Source organism: Cornus florida, unplaced genomic scaffold, assembly GCF_030987335.1.
Source record: "Cornus florida cultivar Cherokee Brave unplaced genomic scaffold, ASM3098733v1 CherokeeBrave_3.0.0_Hap2_Chr06, whole genome shotgun sequence".
Lineage (NCBI taxonomy): Eukaryota > Viridiplantae > Streptophyta > Magnoliopsida > Cornales > Cornaceae > Cornus > Cornus florida.
The window spans coordinates 25065713-25089290 of record NW_026775576.1 but is presented as its reverse complement, the minus strand read 5'-3'; the positions used below and the strand labels follow the sequence as shown (position 1 = coordinate 25089290).

The following is a 23578-nucleotide window of genomic DNA, read 5'->3' as shown; positions in this document are numbered from 1 at the left end:
ACTACTTCAGAATTTGATTTGGTCATGGTTTGAAGGCGACGTGAGTTCAATGAAAGGATGGTGATGATTCATGTAACTTATTGCTTTGATACCAACTTGAAAATCAGGCTTTTAGAAAAATATTTTCTTATTCACGATTCAATAATCTGTATAGGTACATATATAACAAACAGATTTAATAAGTTTTTCGAATTTCTCGGATAATACTAAATTTTAATAACTTACTAACAAATAAACATTAAAAAATATATATATATTAAGTTCACTTTTCTAAAATGTCCAAAGGTGTGACAAAAATCAAGCAAACTATGTGTAATAAGATCTTATAACAATAATATGATATCATCTAATGAATCCATTGATGACATTATAAATATTCTAATTTTAAATATAAAATTTATAAACTACGCTTATATTTCGAGTTCTTTGAGGTTTTTTTGGGTTCCTCCGGTGGCTAAAATCTGTCCAATCCCGTTCAAAATAAATTCAGTTAAATGATAAGATCAAAAGAGTCCTCGTTACAAAGCAACGTCGTCGTTTCCCTTTCTTGGGCACCACTCATCTCACACATTCCTACAGAGCCTCAGTTGTACTATCACCCAGCTGGCTCGCTTTTCTCTGCAGACGCGGTGCATAATACTACTCGTAGTATAAACCAGAAGATCCTTTCATTTCACTGGTCCATCTCTCTCTTTTCCTTTCTTCTCTCACTCTCTAAAAACCCTAGCTGAAGAAAGCATTCTCCTCTGTTTCAACAATGTCCGACTACTTCCCCACAGAAGTGTTGACCGAAATACTCTCAAGACTTCCGGCCAGATCTCTACTCAGATTCAGGTGCGTTTCTAAGTCTTGGCTCTCTCTCATCACCAGCCCTGATTTCATCAGTCTCCACCTCAATCAATCCCACCACCACAACAACAACCCTCACCTCCTCATCAAATACTATTCTCTGGACCACAAAAAGGAGCGCTATTCGCTCCGATTCGACGACGAAACACTGACCGAGTCCTCCGAACTCAAATGCCCATTCAAGACTCGCAGAAATAGCTTCTTCCGCATAGTGGGTATTTGCAATGGGTTGATTTGCCTCTCCGACGACCAGTTTGGTTACACCTATACTGTAATCGTCTGGAACCCTGCGATTCAGAAGTGTGTGAACCTTCCCAAGCCTCGCATTTGTTTCGACACCTATGGACCATACATGTTCGCTCTTGGGTTCGGCTTTGATTCTCGGACCAACGATTTCAAGGTTGTGAGAATCGCTTACCTTCGCTATAAAATTGGTTCGTGGGTCGCCGGTGACGGGATCGAAGCCTCGTTGTTTGGAGGGGAAGATGACTACATTGTTCCTCCTGAGGTGGAGGTCTTCGCGCTCAAAACTGGGTCCTGGAAAACAATTGACACCAGTCACACCAAGGTGCCTCCATATAACATGGTTGAGTATTTCTGGTCTGCCCCTTTTGTCAATGGGTCTATACATTGGCTTATGTATAGTAAATTGAAGGAGGATTTGGACCTGAGTTTTCGTTGCACGATTATTGGGTTTGATGTGGGTGGTGAGGTTTTCTGTGAGCTGAACCTGCCCGAGAAATTGGCTGATGAGAATCCACTGAACTTGACCATTGCAGTGTATGAGGACACACTTTCGGCGTTCCAGTATGGTGATCGGGCGAAGATTAAGCGTTGTTCGGTGTGGGTGATGAAACAGTATGGTGTGGTGGAGTCCTGGAGCAAGTATTTTAATGTTGATTTGCAAGTAGGAACCTTAGGGGCTGCACTTGGGTTTAGGAGGAATGGTGAGCTACTGCTTGCTAGGAGGAATGGCCAGCTGATTTCGTATTACTCTGATAACAGAGAAGCTAAGTGTGTTGGAATTTCTGGCGGTAGAGACTCGATTTATGTGGGTACCTATGCTGAGAGCCTCGCATTGCTTGATGGAGTGAATGCCATCTCCGGTGCTAAGGTAGATTCTTGTGATATGGTTAATTCCGAGGAAGAACCTGTTCCTAATGGACCAGGTAAAAATGAACTAAAAGAAAACGCATACAAGCATTTGATTTTTTCCACGGTTTCTCTATAACTAATGTGTCTTCTTATTAATATGCATTGTGTTGACTCAAGGCTACTTACTCATGAAAGTCGAGTGTAACAATTGCATTACTTCACATCTTTTGAATGATGATCTTTTTGGCAATTGGAAAGTTGTTAGGATTATCTTCGTATTTGTTTTGGTTAGTTATCTGTGCCTGAACAATGTTACAATATATACTTCCTTATCAGATTGGTGCTCATATTGTCAACTTTTGATATTGTTCATTAACTTAATTATCATATATTGGAATGTTGCCTCGCATTGTCACATTTGATTCGTATACTGCTTTTAAATTACAGTTTACTATCTTCAATGTTTATCACGTATGAAGATCTTTTTTATGGAAGTAGATATGTTGAGTTGGTTTGGTAAACTTGGTGACTCCAAGCTGTCTATTGAACAATCCATGACCATGATTTTGAATATAAAATAATTGCTGGTGTCATAACGATTTGTTATGTTCTGATTTATCAAATAATTTCTGCTCTCCTAAGGTTGGGCTTTGTGCTGGAAGGTCCCCGTAACATTCTCAGGTGTTGTGTTGGAAGAAGGTCAATCATGACCACTTTTACTGAAGGATTGAAATTGGAATTTGGTACCTGATAACAAAGAATGATTCAATATAGTCAGAACAGAGTGTGGACAATAAATTTGACGCATTTGCTATTTAACTTCATTTATTGTTGATATTCGTTCTTGTTGACAGTATTAGGCTGCACATGGATATTCAAATTCACCTTTGCGTTGAATTCTCTCTCTGAGTGGTAATCACTTGTATTTTTGGGTCATATATAGCTACAACAATTGTTTTATGGTATTGAGCAATGATGCAATGTTGTGACATCAATAATGTTAACCTTCATGTTTTACACCATCTAAACTTTAAAGTGCACTGCGAAGGGTGGAGTCCAACTAAAAGGTGTCGAAATCTTGTTACATGCATGCTTGTCCAAGCTTACTATTTTCTCTGTGATCATTCTGTTAGTAAAATATATACTTCATGTGACATTTAAGATATAACAAACCTTATACTAATATGTCATGAGATAATTAATAATATGCTAAGAAATCATTAATTAAATATGCAACTCTATATTTAATTAAATATGCAAAATAAATTAATGAAATAATAATTATAAATAAAGAACCTGGACCGAGGCTAATATTGGATACTATGTCCTTAAGACAGATTCGCCCCGCTATGGTGCTAACGGACTCAGTGCAGTCTATCTCCCAGGATATAACGGTCTACATCCACCAGTAGCAGCACTACAAACTCGTGGATACGGCGAACCTTCTCCGTGTAATACTCTTTCTGACTCAAAAATGCATCTATGCTATATAAATGCTGAATTGGGTGAAATTCGAATCAAATGGTTCGGACCAATCTTAATATGGCTCGATGAAATTGGATTAGGGTCTAAGTGGTTCGGACCACTTAACCTATGGTTTGAACCCACTTGGGTTGGGTTCAAGTCTAGAGAGGGAGATAGAAGAAAATGAAAATGAACGAATTGCAAATGATCCAAAGGGGGGTATTTATAGAAACAGATATACCTTTTCGAATTGGGTGTATCTCTTCATTATTGGACACAACCATTGCAATAGGTTGCAATGGTTCACATGGTGTCTGTTCACCACTAGACACATCTATTCCAATAGTTTGCAATGGTTCACATGGTGTCTTTTCGAGTGGGTGCAACCATGGGTTATGATGGTTCGGAAAAAGGTGTAACCCTTTGAAAAAAAAAACTAAAAAGTGATTTTTTAATTTAAAAGGTGTAACCCTTTAGAAAAACTAAAATATGGTTTTTTAATTTAAAAGGTGTAACCTTTTAGAAAAACTAAAAAATAGTTTTTTTAATTCAAAAAGCCAACCACCCAAAAAACCGACTCATTTGTGAAACCCATTTAAATAAGCCCAGCCCAAAATTAGGCCCAATCCAAAATTCCAAAAAAGAATAATCTGGACTTTACAATTAGGCCCAAGCCCAAGCCCAAATCATAAACTCAGCTTATTTAAATTTCAATTTGTTTCAACATTTTTTCCATGTGGGACAAACACTTCCCACATTTTGCATACCCATTTAGGCTTATCAAAACACCACACTTTGGAGCTAATTTCTCATTCATCCGGAAACGGATTTTAGAAAGTAAATATACCACATTCATCTCCTTACGGAGAGAAACGCGCTTGTCTAGAAATCTGTAAAAAATTATTAACAGAATCTATTTCAAATCTCATCCAAAGTTTATGTTTTTAATGCCCCCGTTTCCAACACATTCTGTTGCACTAAGCGGCTTTTGAAGCCAATTGGAGATTCATGATGCTTATATACTGCCTTAGAAAATATTTGAGTGAGCAGAGCTTACCCGCCTACCCTGATATTGTAAGTAATCTCATATGGTTCCATAACTTGGATGTTGTGCCTCAAGGTTGTGGTTGGGTTAAAAATCAACAATGGGGGTGAAAGGAAAAGACACACTATGGTTGAAAAAGATGTATTTTGTTAAACCTTTTGTGGTTTAGCCATCCTTTATCGTGTAAGATTATACATTGCATATGGTAAACAATTTTTAATGGGAAGGTGTGTTTAACTTGTTTTGTAGCTTAACACTTCTGAAGCCTCCATTTGCTGCTGTATTTACTTATTTTTCATGGAATCATGTTACTTACCAAAAAAAAATTCCTTGGAATCATGTCACTTTTGATTTCATTTTATTTTGTATGCTATATCTTTATGATGTGTTTTCTTTTTCTTTTTTGATAATAAATTATTACATACCTACAGGTCCAAACACATTATTTTGATCGTTATAATGCAGTAAACTCTTTGAAACTGATTGGAGATTCATATTGTTTGTAATAGGTTTAGCAAATATTTGAGAAAGCAGAGCTTATTGCTTACGCTCTAACTATCACACCTGCCCTAATTACTTGGGGGTTGTTTGGACATCTAATGGATTTCGAATTGGTTCATTGTTTGATATTGAAGTTGAGTGCACAAGTTGGTAGTTTCACAGTTAGACATTGAATCACCTGGATAAGATGAAATGCAAAATTTGCCGAAATCCTGATATCAGCAAGTTTGAAGTAAAACTGATCCTTTTTAGATGATTAAAAACATCATGTACTCATTTTTGACCAGTGTAGAACACCTTGGGCTTGTTCCACTTTCAAGTTGGAAATTAATCTTACAGTTAGTTTGCTTTCTCAATTTGATGTTACTTCCTTTTTTATTGTTGGGCTGTACTACTGTAATTTATTCGGACAGAAGCTCTGGGAAATATTCTTAGCAAGGCTAGAATTAAAGACATATCATTCATTAGGTGAAGGCAAAACCAAACATACTACATCGTGCTGGTTTATTGCAGTTCCTTTAGGTGGTTAGTATCATTAAATTGTATGGGTCATCTGTTCAATTTTCGCCAGCTGAGGTAACATAAATCTTTTTCTATTTTTCATACTTTCTCTAGCAGCCTATGACTGTTTCTGAAGAATTTGTGAGTTATACCGTGACAACAGGGGAGGTGGTATCAATTTGGATAGTTTAGCATCTGAAAGAAGTATAAGAAGCCCAAAGGTATATGGATTATGGATTATGTTTCCGTGGTTGTGGATAATTGTTTCTCCACTTCATTACATACTTCTTGTTTGAATCATTTTTTATGGATTTAACTTAGCTGAGATGAATTTCAGATGTTCTCTTGCACTACTATTTCTTGAAATGAAGAAATATGGTTAGGGGCAAATTCAGTACGTGAGCTTCTTGACAAGGTTTTATTTATTTATTTATTTTTTTTTTTTTTTTTTTTTTTTTTTTTTAAGTATGAATTTTGAGTTACTTAATTGGAGTTCCTTTATATGTGAAGTTGGGATCAGTGTATCTTGTATGCCATTTTTGGTTTGTGTTCTATAGTTTTATGATTTTGTTTTTCCTTTTTCGTAAATAATATGTTACATTCTTACATGTGCAAGCACACTTTTTCTGTGTGATCATTCTGTTGCTCTTAAGATTTTGAAGCTTATTGAAAATTCATGATATGGCGGGTAATGGAAAGGAATAGAGACAGAGAAGTCATGTGGCCGACCCCATGCATATGGGAATAAGGCGAGAATATTATGATACTGATTATGCATTGCTTTAGAAAATATTTGAGTGCATAGAGCTTACCGTGTAACTTTATTGTACATGATCTCATATGGTTGGATTCTTGGATGTTGTGCCTCTAGGTTGTGGTTTAGTTGAAAATCAACAAAATGGGTGAAAAGTAAAGGCAGACTATGGATGAAAAAGATAAGTTTTGTTGAATATTTTGTGGTTTAATAATTCTTATTTATGTTGTTGTATACATCGCATATAGTGACAAAGAGGGCAGAGCTTATTGCTTGGACATCTAATGAATTTTGAACTGGTCCGTTGTCTGATATTTAAGTTGAACGCACAAGTTGGTAGTGTCACGGTTAGATGTTGAATCCCTAGATAAGATGACATGCGGGATTTGCTGAAATCCTGATGTCAGCAAGTTTGAAGTAAAAATTATCCTTTTTAGATGCTTTAAAACATGATGTACTCATTTTTGACCTATGTAGAACACTTTGGGCTTGTTTCAATTTCAGGTTGGCAAATATTCTTACAGTTAGTTTCCTTTCTCTCATGTTACTTCTTACTGGTTTAATGCAGTTATTTTAGGTGTTTTTTATCATTAAATTGCATGGGTAATATTATTTATTTATTTATTTTCCATACTTTCTCTAGCACCCACCCTATGACTTTATTTCTGAAGATTTTGTGAATTAACCATGACAACAGAGGAGGTGGTGTCAATTTGGATGGTTTACCATCTGAAAGAAGTATAAGAAGCCCAAAAGCGTGATATATTATGAATGTTGTTTATGTGGTTTTGGATGATTGTTTTCCCTATTCATTGCATACTTCTTATTTGAATAAGTTGTGATGGTTTTAACTTAGTTCAGATGAATTTAAGATGCTTTTAGTGATAAAATGTTGATATTTATGTATTGTTTGCTCTTGAGAGGCCGAACAGAAGGCTGTTTTTCAAGTAAGCGTTCAGATGGAACTTTTATTGTAAAGGATTGTAGGTATTCTTTACTGTAGCAAGGTAACTAAATAGAGATATCAAATCACAAATAGGAGGGATCAGAGAAGAACTCTGGTTGAAGGGAAGAAATTTGACTAGTTCAGAGGAATGTTCAGTGAAGTTCGGAAATCTTGAACTTGTCCCTTTAATGCTGCTTTTATACCCTTAACATTGATGGTTAATACCCATCAGTCATCGAGGCGCTGGTTATTAACCCCGACCTAGGATGCTAGGTAGTGATGGGTCTATGTACCTGAATTTTTATGAATTTCGTATGGTTAACTTACTTGGTTTGTGTTATATAGTTTCATGAAAAAAAATTTCTTTTTTTTTTTTTTTTTTTTTTTTTTTTTTGGGAAATTAATTTTTACATGCTTACATGTCAAAGAACAATATTTTCTTTGTGATCACTCAGGTGCACAATGATTTTGAAGCTGATTGGAAATTCTTGATGTTTCCTACCTTTGATATTGTACATTATCTCGTATGGTTAGATAACTGGAATATTGTGCCTAAAGGTTGTGGTTGAACGAAAATCAATGGGCAAGAAAGTAAAGGAAGATTATGGATGAAAATGATGTGTTTTGTTGAAAATATGATTGTGCCATGACCAAATCCGCAACCTACCCGAGTTGCCTACATATTTGAGTTATGTATGCCTTATCGAGAATCAGGTTGAACATGTTCGTTTACGTTGAGCTTGATCGGAATGAAAGATGTCGGGGTGGTGTGATTGAACTAGAGATTGTTTAGGTTGTCTATGTATCTCTGCTATACGAAGCGTGTGGGAATCAGGTCGAGCATGGTTTGGACTAACAGATTAGAAAAGCTAGAGATGTTGGACGTACGAGTTCTAGTGACATCCTAAAGGGCATTCGAGCCTAAAGGATGAGAGGTGGGATATAGGAGTCCGAAAAGCGGTCCTAAACGGCATACGACCCTAAAGGATGAGAGATGGGACATACGAGTCTTAAGGGATGATATACACATCAAGCAGATATTCTAAAGGGTATACGAGCCTAAAGGATAAGAGATCGGACGAATGAGTCCGAAATAAGGTCCTAAAGGGCATACAAGCCTAAAGGAATGGCTTAGAAATGATTGAGATATTTTGAAAACCATGTACCTAAAAGTTCATGGAGAGTGTTTTGAAAAGGTGAGCATGTGAGCTTTTGAGAGGTTTTGAAAAGGCGAGCATGCGAGGTCTTGAGAAATTTTGAAAAAGGCTAGCCTACGAGCGCTCTTGAAAATGTTTTGAAAAGTTGAGCATTGGCTTGGAAAGAGATGGCCCATGCAAAGTTATTTTTAAAATCGAGAGTTTTAAGAAGAAAATGACCTTTTCAATGGTGTTTTTTGAAACCGAGAGTTTTGAGATAAAAAGAATGACGGGCTTGGAAAGAAATGACCTATGCAAAGTTATTTTTTAAATCGAGAGAGTTTTAAGAAGAATGACCTTTTTGAAAACGAGAGTTTTGAGATAAAAAGAATGACTTCTAGAGAAATGTTTTGACAACGAGAGTTTTGGGTGAAAAAAGTGACTTCTAGGGAAGTGTTTTGAAATGGTGTTTTGAGATGAAAAATGACCATTCGAGGGTGAAAAATGACTATTTTCAGTTGAAAATAGTGATTTCTAAGGAAGTGTTTTGAAAACGTGTGTTTTGAGATGAAAAATGACCGTTTGAATGTGATTTCAATACGATAAAGTTTTGGGATGAAATAGTGAATTCTAGGGAAGTGTTTTGAAAATGGGTGTTTTGAGATGAAAATGACAATTTGAATGTTTTAATACAATAGAGTTTTGGGATGAAAACACTGACTTGTAAGGAATTTCTTGAGAATGAGTGTATTGGGATGAAAGAGTGACTTTTAGAGAAATGCTTTGGAAACAAATGTTTTGAGATGAAAATCATAAGGAGAGTTGCGAATGGAGGTTTTGAAGAAAATCGATAAAAAAAAAAATAAAAAGAAAAGAAAAACAAATCAAAAATTGGGTTTGAGATGAAAAATGACGATTTTCAGAAATGCAAGTTGAAAGAGTGATTTTTATGAAAACCGGGAGGAAAGTGCCTAAAGGAATGGATCTAGGAATACTACACAATTTTGACAGCATTGAGACCTAGAAAATGGAGTTTTGAGCTTGGAAAAGTCCATTCTTATGCATGATTTTGATAGATTATCAACTTAGAAAACGAGGTTTTGAGTTTTAACGAGCATAGAGTGTGTTTTGAAAATGGTGATGACTCTGAACTTGAACGAGTTACCAACACATTTTCGGATGAAAATGGATTAGTAACCGTTCAAAGGGTCATAGTAAAACTACAATAGTCGCCTCTAGCATGGAAAATTCCTGTCAGTAAAACAGCATGGCAAGAGCGTCATTCCACCACAAGAAGAATAGTATGAGTTTTTTTGAACAGGCACGATTGATTTTAGAGAAAAGTTCATTTTAAAGCGTGAATACACACAAAAATATAAAATCAAAGGTTTAGCATTAAAGTAATCCTACGGAGGTTGTAAGATGATTTTAATGTGGGTAGGTGGCTCATCCCCGTTAGGCGCTATCCCTGCAACTACATTCGGTTTATCCCAGCAACTACCTTCGTTTTACTCATAAGATGCAAACAATCATGTAGATCGTCAAATGCCTTCTTGGGCTCTTGATTTCTTCACTACTTTCTTTCTTTAGATGGTAAGAGAATGTTTTTTCTCGTGTTTCTTCAATTGGATGAAGGCTATAGTGTGTTTTGAAGGGCTAGCTCCTCCTTACTTGGTTTGAGTACAGTGATTTTTTTTAAAGAGAGAATTGTATAGAGAGAGTGGCTCTGGAGAGATTGTAGAGACATACTCTCTCGTCCCAATTTAAGTGTCACTTTTGGGTGAATAATAATCTTTAAAGAAACATATATTGTTTCCTTGAAAAGTGATTAAATTGTCCTCTTGAGTTTTGAATATTTAAGTTTGAAATTTAAAACACATTTATGGAAAGATGTAAAATACATTGTTTGAAAAAGAAAAATGAACAATTATTTTGAGATAGACAAAATAAGAAAGCATAATACTTATTTTGAGACGGAGCGAATACATTATAAGAGTGCGATAGAGGAATAGATAATGAAAATGAGAGTCTAAGGGGCTTATTTATTGGCAAATGAGAGGTAACTCTGTCCCCATTACCCATTAGAGTGGGGCTAGCTGTACCTCGGGTCTTGAGCAAGAGTGGGCATAATGTAGTTAAAGTTGGTCTTTTTCCTGATGGTGAGTCTTCTTTCCCAACACAAACAATTTTCTGCAATTTTTTTCCAACTAAACCCTAGCCCCTTCCACCTTCAAATCGACCCACTACTCTACATTAAAACTAACTAATTTCACGGCACTTAAATTGTGATAATCGAAACGAATCTAAATATTGAAATTGAAATCATATTTACCAAAAAATTCGGGTTCAAGCAAGCTACAGCCGTAGTCCTGATCACCAATATTCATCACCTTATATATATATATATATATACTGTATATATTACGACCAGATTGGATGCTTTTGACACCTTTTAAAACTAAGAATCCTCTTTCAAGACCACGTCCTTAAAAAATTATTTACTACATGCAGTGTATAAACTTACACAATAAAGAATGGCTAAACCACAAAAGATTCGTCAAACAATTTTATTATCCATAGTGACATAGCGTGTCTTTTTCGTCCAGAGTGTCTTTTCCTTTCTCCCTCCTTGTTGACTTTCAACTCAATCATTACAGTAGAAATATAAAAAAAAGAGAAATGAGATAATTGTGTAAATGTTTGAATAAGATTTGGCACTTATTTTTGGTACTTATTTCTAACATTTATAGATAAAAAACACATACTCATATTACAATAAAAAAAATAATTAAATCAAATTTCAGCATATTCTAAAACATATTCTATAGCATAATCAAACATTTATTAATATGAGACTATCATATCTACTAACACTCCCCCTTAAGTTGGTACGTGGATATCTGAAACACCTAATTTGGATAATACATTCTCAAACATAATCTTGCTGACAACCCTTTCTAAGAATGTCTAAGAACTTGTGACAAATGAAGTGCAAATCTGACTAGCTATGATTTTCTTTCAGATGAATCAACAAATAAAAAATGTCTCCTCAAACCATAAACAATTAATAATGTCTCCTCATGCTATAAATAATTAACAATATTTACTCAAACCATATATAACCAATCATGTCTCCTGAAACCGTACACAACCAACAATGTCTCCTTAGACCACTTCCCTTCATACACATGTTTAAAACACGTATATGGAATAATCAACAATGTCTCTTTAGACCATTCCCTTTCATACATATGTTTAAACAATGTAGATAAAAGAATCAATAATGTCTCCTCATACCATAAAAAGAAACAACTATGTCTTCTCAGATCATTTATGAATATGTGGTGCCAAACTCGCAACGCCCTCATTGAGGTCGGACCACCCTGCCTACCAGGCACTTCCCGATTGGGCGATGTCACCTTAGACTATTCCCGAATGAGTGGTGCCGAACTCGCAATGCCCTCATTGCAGTCGGACCACCCTGACTCTGATACCAAGTAGAAATATAATATAGAAGAAAAATGAGAAAATTGTATAAAAAATTGAATGAGATAAATCACCCATTTACAACTCTAATATTTATAGATAAAAAGAGCGCATGATCATATTACAATAAAGGAAATTAAACAAAATCACAGCATATTCTAAAGCATATTTTATAACATATTCTATAGTATAATCAAATCCCAGCTAATATAGTAAATCATTCCATAAATCGTGGTTTTCATCACAGAATGATCACAGAGAAAATAGTGAGCTTGGACATGCAAGCATGTAATAATTATTTCCCAAAAAAGAAAAATAAATAGAACTGTAGAACACAGACCAAAAATGACATTATACGGGAGATGCACTGATCTCAACTTCACATATAAAGAACCTCACTCACTGATTTACTTACTTTGAATAACAAGATTTGAGAAAAGACAATTAAGCAGCAAATAGAAGCTTGAAGAGTTATAGCTACAAAAACAAGCTATCCACACCTTTTCCTTGCACTCAACCCTTTGCAGTGCACTTGAAAATTTAGAGCACCGGAGAGGATATTTCTATGAGATGGAGTAAAACATAAAGGTTAACATTATTGATGTCAGTCCGCTGCAAGGACCAGAAACACAACATTGCATCACTTCTCAATACCATAAAAAATTGTAGTAGTTATATATGAACCAAGAGTGGTCACCACTCAGAGAGAGAATTCAACGCAAAGGTGAATTTGAATATCCATGTGCAGCCTAATACTGTCAACAAGAACGAATATCAACAATAAATGAAGTTAAACAGCAAATGCGTCAAATTTATTGTCCACACTCTGTTCTCACTACATTGAATCATTCTTCGTAATCAGGTACCAAATTCCAATTTCAATCCTTCAGTAAAAGCGGTCATGATTGACCTTCCAACACACCTGAGAATGTAGGACCTTCCAGCACAAAGCCCTACCTCAGGAGAGCAGAAATTATTTGATAAATCAAAACTATAACAAATCGTCACAACACCGGCAATTATTTTATATTCAAAATCATGGTCATGGATTGTTCAATAGACAGCTTGGAGTCACCAAGTTCACCAAACCAACCGAACAGATCTACTTCCATAAAAAAGAACTTCATTCATGATAAACATTGAAAATGGTAAACTGCAATTTAAAAACAGTATACGAATCAAATGTGACAATGCAAGGCAACATTCCAAAACATGATAATTAAGTTAATGAACAATATCAAAAGTTGACAATATGAGCACCAATCTGATAAGGAAGTACATATTGTAACATTGTTCAGGCACAGATAGCTAACCAAAACAAATACTAAGATAATCCTAACAACTTACCAATTGCCAAAAAGATCATCATTCAAAAGATGTGAAGTAATGCAATCAGGTTCTTCCTCGGAATTAACCATATCACAAGAATCTACCTTAGCACAGGAGATGGCATTCACTCCATCAAGCAATGCGAGGCTCTCAGCATAGGTACCCACATAAATGGAGTATCTACCGCCCGATATTCCAACACACTTGGCTCCTCTGTTATCAGAGTAATACGAAATCAGCTGGCCATTCCTCCTAGCAAGCAGTAGCTCACCATTCCTCCTAAACCCAAGTGCAGCCCCTAAGGTTCCTACTTGCAAATCAACAATAAAATACCTGCTCCAGGACTCCACCATACCATACTGTTTCATCACCCACACCGAACAACGCTTAATCTTCGCCCGATCATCATACTGGAACACCGAAAGTGCGTCCTCATACACTGCAATGGTCAAGTTCAGTGGATTCTCATCAGCCAATTTCTCGGGCAGGTTCAGCTCACAGAAAACCTCACCACCCACATCAAACCCAATAATCGTGCAGCGATAACTCAGGTCCAAATCCTCCTCCAATTTACCATACATAAGCCAATGTATAGTCCCATTGAAAAAAGGGGCAGACCAGAAATACTCAACCATGTTATATGGAGGCACCTTGGTGTGACTGGTGTCAATTATTTTCCAGGACCCAGTTTTGAGCGCGAAGACCTCCACCTCTGGAGGAACAATGTAGTCTTCTTCCCCTCCAAACAACGAGGCTTCGATCCCGTCACCGGCGACCCACGAACCCATTTTATAGCGAAGGTAAGCGATCCTCACAACCTTGTAATCGTTGGTCCGAGAATCAAAGCCGAACCCAAGAGCGAACATGTTGGGTCCATAAGTGTCGAAACAAATGCAAGGCTTGGGAAGGTTCACACACTTCAGAATCGCAGGGTTCCAGACGATTACAGTATAGGTGTAACCAAACTGGTCGTCGGAGAGGCAAATCAACCCATTGCAAATGCCCACTATGCGGAAGAAGCTATTTCTGCGAGTCTTGAATGGGCATTTGAGTTCGGAGGACTCGGTGAGTGTTTCGTCGTCGAATCGGAGCGAATAGTGCTCCTTTTTGTGGTCCAGAGAATAGTATTTGATGAGGAGGTGAGGATTGTGGTTGTTGTGGTGGGATTAATTGAGGTGGAGACTAATGAAATTAGGGCTGGTGATGAGAGACAACCAAGACTTTGAAACGCACCTGAATCTGAGCAGAGATTTGGCCGGAAGTCTTGAGAGTATTTCGGTCAACATTTCTTTGGGGAAGTAGTCGGACATTGTTGAAACAGAGGAGAATGCTTTCTTTAGCTAGCGTTTTTAGAGAGAGAGAAGAAAGGAAAAGAGAGAGATGGACTAGTGAAATGAAAGGATCTTCTGGTTTATACTACGAGTAGTATTATGCACCGCGTCTGCGGAGAAAAGCGAGCCAGCTGGGTGATAGTACAACTGAGGCTATGTGGGAATGTGTGAGAGCTGTTGTGAGATTTATACATACCACTCATGCGAATTTTTGCAGGTAGAATTTACTTATAAGGGTATCGTATTTAAGGGACTTTTATAAAATAAATTTATCCATAAATTTTTTAAATTCTAAATTAACTTATAATTGTGATGATTAATTTTAAAGTAACTAAGTCGAAAAATAAAATAAACTATAAAACAATGATTAAATAGGATGTAAAAAAGAGAAAGAGAGGACTAGGGATATGATTTTTCTACTAACGTCGCACCACCAGTCAATTATATTAATTTATTAGAAATATATCATACAACATGCATAAGGAATTAATCATTGCTACAAGCACATATTTATTCAGTTAGAAAATAATATAATTTAAAACTAAGTATGGACTATCTTCGATTGATATAAACCAAATACCTAACTACTTTACTCTAGGATGTAGTATGGTCTATCTTTTCTAGGCATAATCCATCAAATCTCTATTATTATATTCAGATAAAAATCATTGTGTAATAATCTCATTCACAACTACAAGAAGTGAATAAGTTGTGTTCAATCACAAGATTAAAATATCTAAGACAAGATAAAAAAATATTTGTAATTGAATTAAAACTTTAAAACCGATTCTTATTGAAAACTCAATTAAAAACCCTATAGATTACACAATTATGTATGATAAAAATTGTTCTCCAATAATTAAATACAATCAAATCAGTGTGCTAAACTAGGGCTACATCACAACCCTAGCAAAGCGTTTAGCCAAACATGATTGTAGTGGAATTCTTCATGGTTAAGGAAGACATCTTCACTGCCATTGATCGATCTCTTCTTTCTTCTGAATGCTCCTCTCTGATCTCAGCCTCAAACTCCTCTGTATAATGATTCAATGTTGTAGATGACTCCCTTTAAATAATAAAAGATCAGCCCTAAAGTTCATTTTTCCATATAGAAGACATACATAGAAATTCTGTCAAATAAGGACTCCCAAAATTCGTACAGACTTCCAGGCCAATTTTAACAAGGTAAACAGGTTTTTTAGGGAATCCTCGTGAAATACAAAATTGTAGCTCTTCGAATTTCCTTTCAACTTACGTAAGAATTTAGTTGCTTTGACGCTTGAAGAGAGAGATACGGCCAGATTACCAAAACGGGTTCAAGTTACCAACTTTGACGAAAGTTTCCTCTTTGGAGAAGGATTTTTTCTTTTCTTCTTCTTTCCATTCTCATCAACTTGTGACTTCTTTTGGACTATTTTCTAAGTATAATTAGACTTGGATCTTCAACATTGCTCGATCCCACGGAATGTCATTTTTTAAAGCTCAGAATCACTGGTCTTGACTAATTTATAATTAAAGCCCTGAAATAAATAAAAACAATGAAACAATGTAAAATCTAAAATAAACTACTACAAAATGAATAAAACATGCAAGTTAAGGGACTAAAATGTATAACATTCAGTGCCTAACAGGCACCAAGAAAGGGAAACAACGACATTGCTTTTGTAACATATACTTTTTCCATTTTATAGTATTTATTTATTTATTATTATTATTATTTGTTTGGGCTGACACACAAAAAAGGCAGCCCACAGCCACTTCGCTAATGCGGAGCAATGAAAAGATGACACATGCATCAGTATATGGTCCAATCTCCTATTGACACATAGCAATACCGAAAGATAACTAAAATTCCTAATATGTGTACAAGCAAGGAAGCAACATGTGTACAGGTTAGAGATTGCAAGTGATAACGTGATGACAACTGGCCAATTTATGTTATAAAATTGGCTATATTTCTTAGGGCAAATTGTAAAAAACTCACTCGACTATTACTTACTTGCAAAAAAATTCTTTGTGAATATTTTTAGCAAGAAACCCCCCTCAACTATATTGAGGAGTGTATTTTAACTTAACACCGTGTAATGATTTTTTGAGGTAATTTTTTGGACCAAATTACCCCTCAATATTTTGGACCAAATTACTCCTAAAAGATTTCGGGAAGATCAGTAAGCCAAATTAACAACTCTAAAAAAACCAAGAAAAAGATTCAAATGGAATGGTTTAGATCAAGCTTGACTAAATAATGTAAGGTATGGTACAGACAGAACCAGCAAAACCTCAAGAGACGCTTTGAACCTTCGGAAAACAAATATAGTTAGTCTAAGATTTTTGGTGTCAAGTCAAGCTTTATATCTAGGGACATCCGAAGCTATAGCTGAGGAGGAAGCCATCCCTCTTTTCTTCTCTTTGCGAGGCTATCCCCATGCATAGGCCTAAAGGCGTAACAATCTGGCACAATAACCAAGCAAGCAACATGCTTAACTGTGGATTGCTTATTCTCCTATCCCTTCTAAAATGTTACAATACAAAGTTCAAAGGTTTATGGATAGAGAACCCCGACTGGGTTCTCGATTTGGGTTCGCCGAAACAACCAATTGAGTCCTAATCTGAACCATCAATTCGACGACGAGTGTTAAGATGAAAATGGGGTGTGTTTATGACGGAGTTAGGGTTCCGATAAGGAGTTGAGGGCATCGGCGGGGAATAGTAAGGGTTCTGTCTGGGTTTCACTCTCTTGAATTTGGGTTTCAAGCCCTCAATTTCATTCAAACCCGCTTGTTGCAGATCAATTGTTTCTTCTCCTACAAATGCTTATTCTAGAAATTCTTTGATTTTTCAAGGATAATATATAATTGTTACACAATCACATGTTATAGATACACACACACACACACTAAGAGATAGAGGAAGGGATAGAGAAAGGATAGGTCGGTCAAGAATTTATTTTTTTATTTATTTTTTATATCAAAAGGATGCAAAGAAGAAGATGAATAGTGTTTGTATTTGTGTGTGTGTCTGTGCGTGTGTGTGTGTGTGTTGGGGCCTTTGGGGGGGGGGGTTCTATGGGTTCCAATTGATGCCAGCTGTGACGGCCCAAGTTTTGTAAACCCAGTGTGTCAGTGATGACCTAAAGTTAACATGAAAATAGATCCGAAATGCGGAAGCAAAAGAAGTAAAATGGCTTCTAGAGATGTACGTCATCCCTAAGGCACCAAAATGAATCCCCATGAAGCCACAAAACTCAAATGAGTCAAGTACTAAAGCAAGGATTTCAAACCCAAAAAGAAATTAACCAAGGGTAAAATAATCATTTCAACTGAAATGGGTGCCACCGTGCACACCATTGGAAAGACAACAATAAATAAATGAAGTTAGACTCAAGAATCGCATGATAAGCAATCCGGACGGAAAAGATATAAAAATAGAACAAAGTAGCATTCTCCGTTTAAGAGATACCACGACCCTATCTCACTAAAACTGTAATAACTCTTACTACTATTGGAGTTTTGGTGTATGGTTGGTACCATTGGAAAGCTAACTTCAAGCTCGTGAATTTAGACTCAAGAACGACCTGATTTGGATTTAAAACGAGTGAGATATGGCCCTCTGAAGTTGGTGCAAGAAAGCTGTCTAAGAAAAACTGAAAAGGAAAAGCTCCAGGTAGGATCAGCCGACCGACAGCAAGGACCAGCTGGTTGAAACTCAATTATCAGCCGGCTGAAGCTCAATCATTAGCCGGCCGAAATGACCTTTTTCACCAACAAACTTACTGGAATTGGTCTCGAGGGTTTGTCAGCCGGCTTATGGCTCTTGTCAGCCTACCGACGCAGTAGACAGCAGCAAAAACTACTGCTGCAATGTGTGGGGAAGGTGCTCGGCCCAACCTTAAAGCTATACATGCATCCCATATGATTCAAAAGGAGTTTAAAAATATTCCCTAGCCTCATACAAGCATGCATAACATGCTAAATCAAAGGGGAAGCTTGAAACTTACTCCAATGCATGAATTTTGCATAAAAATTCATAAATCATCCAAAAATAGTTCAAAAGTCAAAACATAAGAGTTTTGTGAGATATGAACATGTACGCAAACGTAAAATGATATAATAGACGCGCTACAATGGCCTACGGCCTCATTACAATCCATTTACAAATTTTGGCATACCAAACCTCCAATTTTCACAAAATAGGCTATTATGACAATACTTGAGCTTTTAAACATACTTGAGAACTTTAAATTTAATAGCCCTTGGCCTCATGTTATACATACAAAATAAGCATCGCCAAGTGTACTTAGATACACATTACACATCAAAGAAGCCACCTTAGCTTGTAAAATACAATACATCCATGGTATACAAAAATATAACATCAAAAGTAAAGCATGCTAAACATTTGCATGTCAATATACAAAAATGCTCCAAATTGCTCATAAGCCCCTAAGGATGATGAACATCCGAAAACATAGTCTCCTTACCTGTAAAATAACCCAAACAACTTGGGTGAGTAATCAAGTTACTCGTAGGAAGAAGTATATGTGTATACCCTAAAGTTTCAAGATCATTGCAAGATTAATATAGACAAATACAAGTGATCATTCCACTTAACGTCTTTGTTCAAGGTGTCCCAAATGATCATCTTAAGCTAACTTAAATGATTATATCACAACACAATATCAATATCAATGTACTCAATAACATCATTTCACCAATAACTAAAATTACAAGTCACAATTAAGCATTGGTTGTCAACTTGGAATTGAATGCGAAATCAAATAGTGAAAAACTTGGACATCAAATCCCGGAGTAAACCAAGACCTAAATGGTTATTCCGGACACTAACCTGCTGGGAATACCACCCTAGTGCGCACTATAAATGGGGAGAACTCGTACCTCCCGCACTAGAGCCAAACTCTAGCCATGTCATTTGTAACGATGTCCTAAGAGAATCCAAAATCATTATTAAGTTCAAAACTTATATACAATATTTAAGGCATGTAAACCACCTTCCATGCACAAGTATTTTGAAGCCACACAAACCATGTCTTAGGGTTCCAAGTCTAAAATGGCATACCAAATGACAAGTCCTCATCATGATATAATATATAATACAATACCATGCCTCCACAATAAGCTTTATATACTAAATCTTATCATTATAGTAATAAGCTTCAAAAATAATCACAAATAGTAGTCAACAAAAATATAGAATTATCACCACAATAAATATAGCAATTCAAATCAATAAGAATTGTATATACCATTAATAATTCTACACAAGATAAATATATATCATACATGCTTAAATCAACAACCCAAAAGCAAAAGTGAGGATTTCCTATAATATGCAATACTACAATTCTAAAAACATGTACACAATATATATTAAACCCTAGAGGAACATAAAACACTTAAAGTATAAACATACTACCACCCCTACCTCAATAAAGAATTGAATTTCTATAATCCAAAGCAACCAAGCTTAAAATGAGAAACTTCACTAGGGTTTTGTATAGAAGAGTGAGAGGAAACTTTTACTTCTTAAGTTTAAAGGTCTAAGGTGAGTGGAAGGAGGCCAAAATGAAGAAATAAGCTTTAAGCCAAGCTTTTCTTCAGTGGTGGCTTGGTTAAGGTTTTTGAGAACAAAGGAAGTGAAGAAGATAAAATGAAATGTGGTGAGTGGAGGATCTAATATTCCTCCATTCACTATGTGCTCTTATACTACCTCTCTCACACACACTAATGCAAGACTAAATTTGGTACATACACTTGTCATCAATCCATAACTCCTTCCTAGGCTTAATCTTAGGCCTACACTTGTCAACCATCCAAGCCGACAAGTGCACCTATCTAAGGCCAACAAGTGGGTGAATCTCCACCCTCCACATGTCACAAGATTATGCTTTCAAATCTCTCCGCCCCAATGCCAACAAATGGCTTCATGAGAGTGTGACACTTGTCACACTTTCCAAAACTTATAAAAAGGTATTTTTCTAAAATATCTTCCAAATTAAATTGTAAAATGGTCCCTTAGACGAAAAATAATTACTTTACATAATTACACTAAAACCACAAAAATCAAGAATGTTTCCAAGAAACTATGCATCCATGCCATTTATGAAAAAGTAAGCAACTAGAATGTTTTTCTACGAAAGTAAAAATACAATTATCTTGGAAATCAAATATTATGGATACATGCAAAGCCGAAATCAAATCCGAGCACAAAAAGTGAGGTTATGCACGGAAAAACGATAAACGGGAAAAAAAACGAAATAGGGAAAATGACAAAAAAAAAAAAAGAAATTACCAAAAAAAGAAATGAAGAAATTGACCAGGTAATTACAACCTACCCTCCTTAAAATGATTTCGTCCCTGAAATCAAATTTTACCTAAAAGAGAGAACAAATTGGGATATCGAGAGTAAACCTCCTATTCTCCGCAAGACCTGATCCCGTGAATCAAGAATTTGAACTGGACTCTCCTCGTAGGTCACGTCCTCATCAACAATGACATCTGTCCATCGTAAAACATGCGATGAATCCGGTTTGTACTTTCTCAACATAGACATGAAAGACGTCATGAACCCTATCCAGGTCTGGTGGCAACGACAAACGATAAACAACTTCACTGATGCGCTCCAAAATTTGAAATGGTCCAATGAACCTAGGAGACAAGTTGCCCGTTTGCCAAAATCTCAAAAGTCCCTTCCGTGGAGAAATCTTGAGAAAGACGTGGTCGCCTACCTCAAAAGACAAGGATCTCCTCCTCTTGTCAGCATAACTCTTCTGCCTGCTCTGAGCTGTAGCCAACCGCTGCCGAATCAACTTGATTTTCTCTGTTATTTCAATGACAATATCGGGACCCAAGGCAACTTATTCACCTACCTTGGTCCAATAAACTGGAGATCTACAAGGTCTGCCATACAACGCCTCAAAATGTGCCATGCCAATACTGCTCTGGTAACTATTGTTGTAAGCAAACTTAACCAAGGGTAAGTAGTTTCCTGACTATCCCCAAAATCCAAAATGCAAGCCCGTAGCATATCTTCCAATATCTGAATGGTACGCTCCGACTGACCATCAGTCTGAGGATGGAATGTCTTGCTGAAATGAAGCCCCGTATCAAGAGCCTCCTGAAAACTTTGCCAAAAGTGAGACGTGAATCAGGGATCCCTATCCGAAATAATGGATACTGGAACCTCGTGAAGCCTGACAATCTAACCCACATACAATCCACTAAGTCTTTCTGCGTCATCTGTCACTGCTATAGGCAAAAAGTGAGCCGTCTTAGTCTATCTGTCAAAAATGACCCAAACGGCATCATTCCCTGCCACGGATCTCGAAAGCCCTGTCACAAAATCCATAGTGATGTGCTCCCACTTCCACTCAGCCACTGGTAGTGGTTCCAACAAACCTGCTGGTCTCTGATGCTCTGTCTTCACTTACTGACAAGTAAGGCATTTAGTCACGAACTGAGAAACATCCCGTTTCATACCTTTCCACCAAAACTGTCTCCGCAAATTATGATACATCTTCATACCACCAGGATCAATTGCGAGTCGAAAATGGTGAAAATCTCGAAGAACAATGTTACGACAAGATAAAGGAACAAACATCTTCCCTCTGTACCTGAGACCACTGTCTGAATGCAAGGTCCAACCCTCTACATTCTCACCACCTGAAATCCGAACGTGGATGGACTTCATCTCCCCATCCTTCTGCTGTGCTTCAATAACACTGCTAACTAAAGCCGGTTGAGCCACAAGGCTAAAAAAATAGTCGGTGAAATGCTTTTCTAACATCTTTCATCTGCAGTCGGAAATGCTAACAAGAGTACTCCGTGACTTCCTACTCAATATTGGCCACCATATTGGCCTTTCCCGGATGATATTGCAACTCAAAGTCATAGCCTTCCATGAACTCGACCCATCTACGCTGTCTTAAATTCAAATCCTTCTGAGAGAAGAGATATTTAAGACTCTTGTGATCAGAGAAAATCTCGAACTTCTCCCGTACAAATAATGTCTCCACTCTTTCAGGGCAAAGATAACTACTGCTGATAGTTCCAAATCATGTGTTGGATAGTTCAACTCGTGAGTCTTTGACTGTCAAGACCCATAAGTTACCACCCGTTCAGTCTGCATTAGAACACACCCTAAACCTTCTCGCGAAGCATCACAATAGACCACGTAACCCAAACCACGTCCAGGTATAATTAAATTTTGAGCTGATATCAATCTGACCTTAAACTTCTAAAAAAATAGAACTACAAGCCTCATTCCATATGAACTTGACTCCCTTGCGAGTAAGTCGAGCCATAGGTGCCGCTAAACAAGAGAAATCCTGAACAAATCTCCTGTAGTAGCCGGCTAGGCCAAGAAAGCTTCGAACCTCAAACACTATCTTCGAACGCTCCCAATCTATCACAGACTCAATCTTCAACGAATCCACTGCAACACCACCCCTTGACACGACATGTCTAAGGAGCTTCACTTCCGGTAGCTAAAATTTGCATTTTTCGAACTTAGCATTCAATCGGTTATCCCTAAAGATCTATAAAAATGCTCTCAAGTGATACTCATGCTCTTCCCTCAAAGCTGAGTACACGAGAATGTCATCAACGAACACCACCACAAATCTGTCAAGATAGTCACTGAACACATGATTCATCAAATCCATAAAAGCTGCTGGAGTATTGGTTAAACCAAATGGCATTACCAGAAACCCATAATGGCCATACCGTGTACGAAAAGCGCTCTTGGATACATCCTCATCCATAACCTTCAACTGAGTAACCTGACCTCAAATCAACTTCGAGAAGCATGTTGCTCCCTTCAATTGATCAAACAAGTCATCAATCCTTGGCAAAGGATACCTGTTCTTGATCGTAGCGTGATTCAACTTGCGATAATCGATGCAAAGTCTCAAAGACCCATCATTCTTTTTTGTAAAAATAACCAGTGCTCCCCATGGTGAAGCAATAGGACGAATAAAGCCCTTAGCTTTCAAATCTTCCAACTAATTTTTTAGCTCATCAAGCTCCGCCAGTGCCATACAGTATGATGCCATAGAGATGGGTGTTGTACCGGGAATGACATCAATGACAAAAATAACTTCTCTTAAAGGAGGTAACTCTATCA

At 36.8% G+C, this 23578-nt stretch overlaps 1 protein-coding gene across 1 annotated transcript; it reads left to right on the top strand.

The window, feature by feature from the left end:
- Positions 1–757: 757 nt before the first annotated feature.
- On the top strand, positions 758–2080 carry LOC132313885 (F-box/kelch-repeat protein At3g06240-like). Its single transcript, XM_059812822.1, has one exon. It carries the CDS (start codon positions 758–760, stop codon positions 2078–2080), a length of 1323 nt encoding a protein of 440 aa, XP_059668805.1.
- Positions 2081–23578: the final 21498 nt, after the last annotated feature.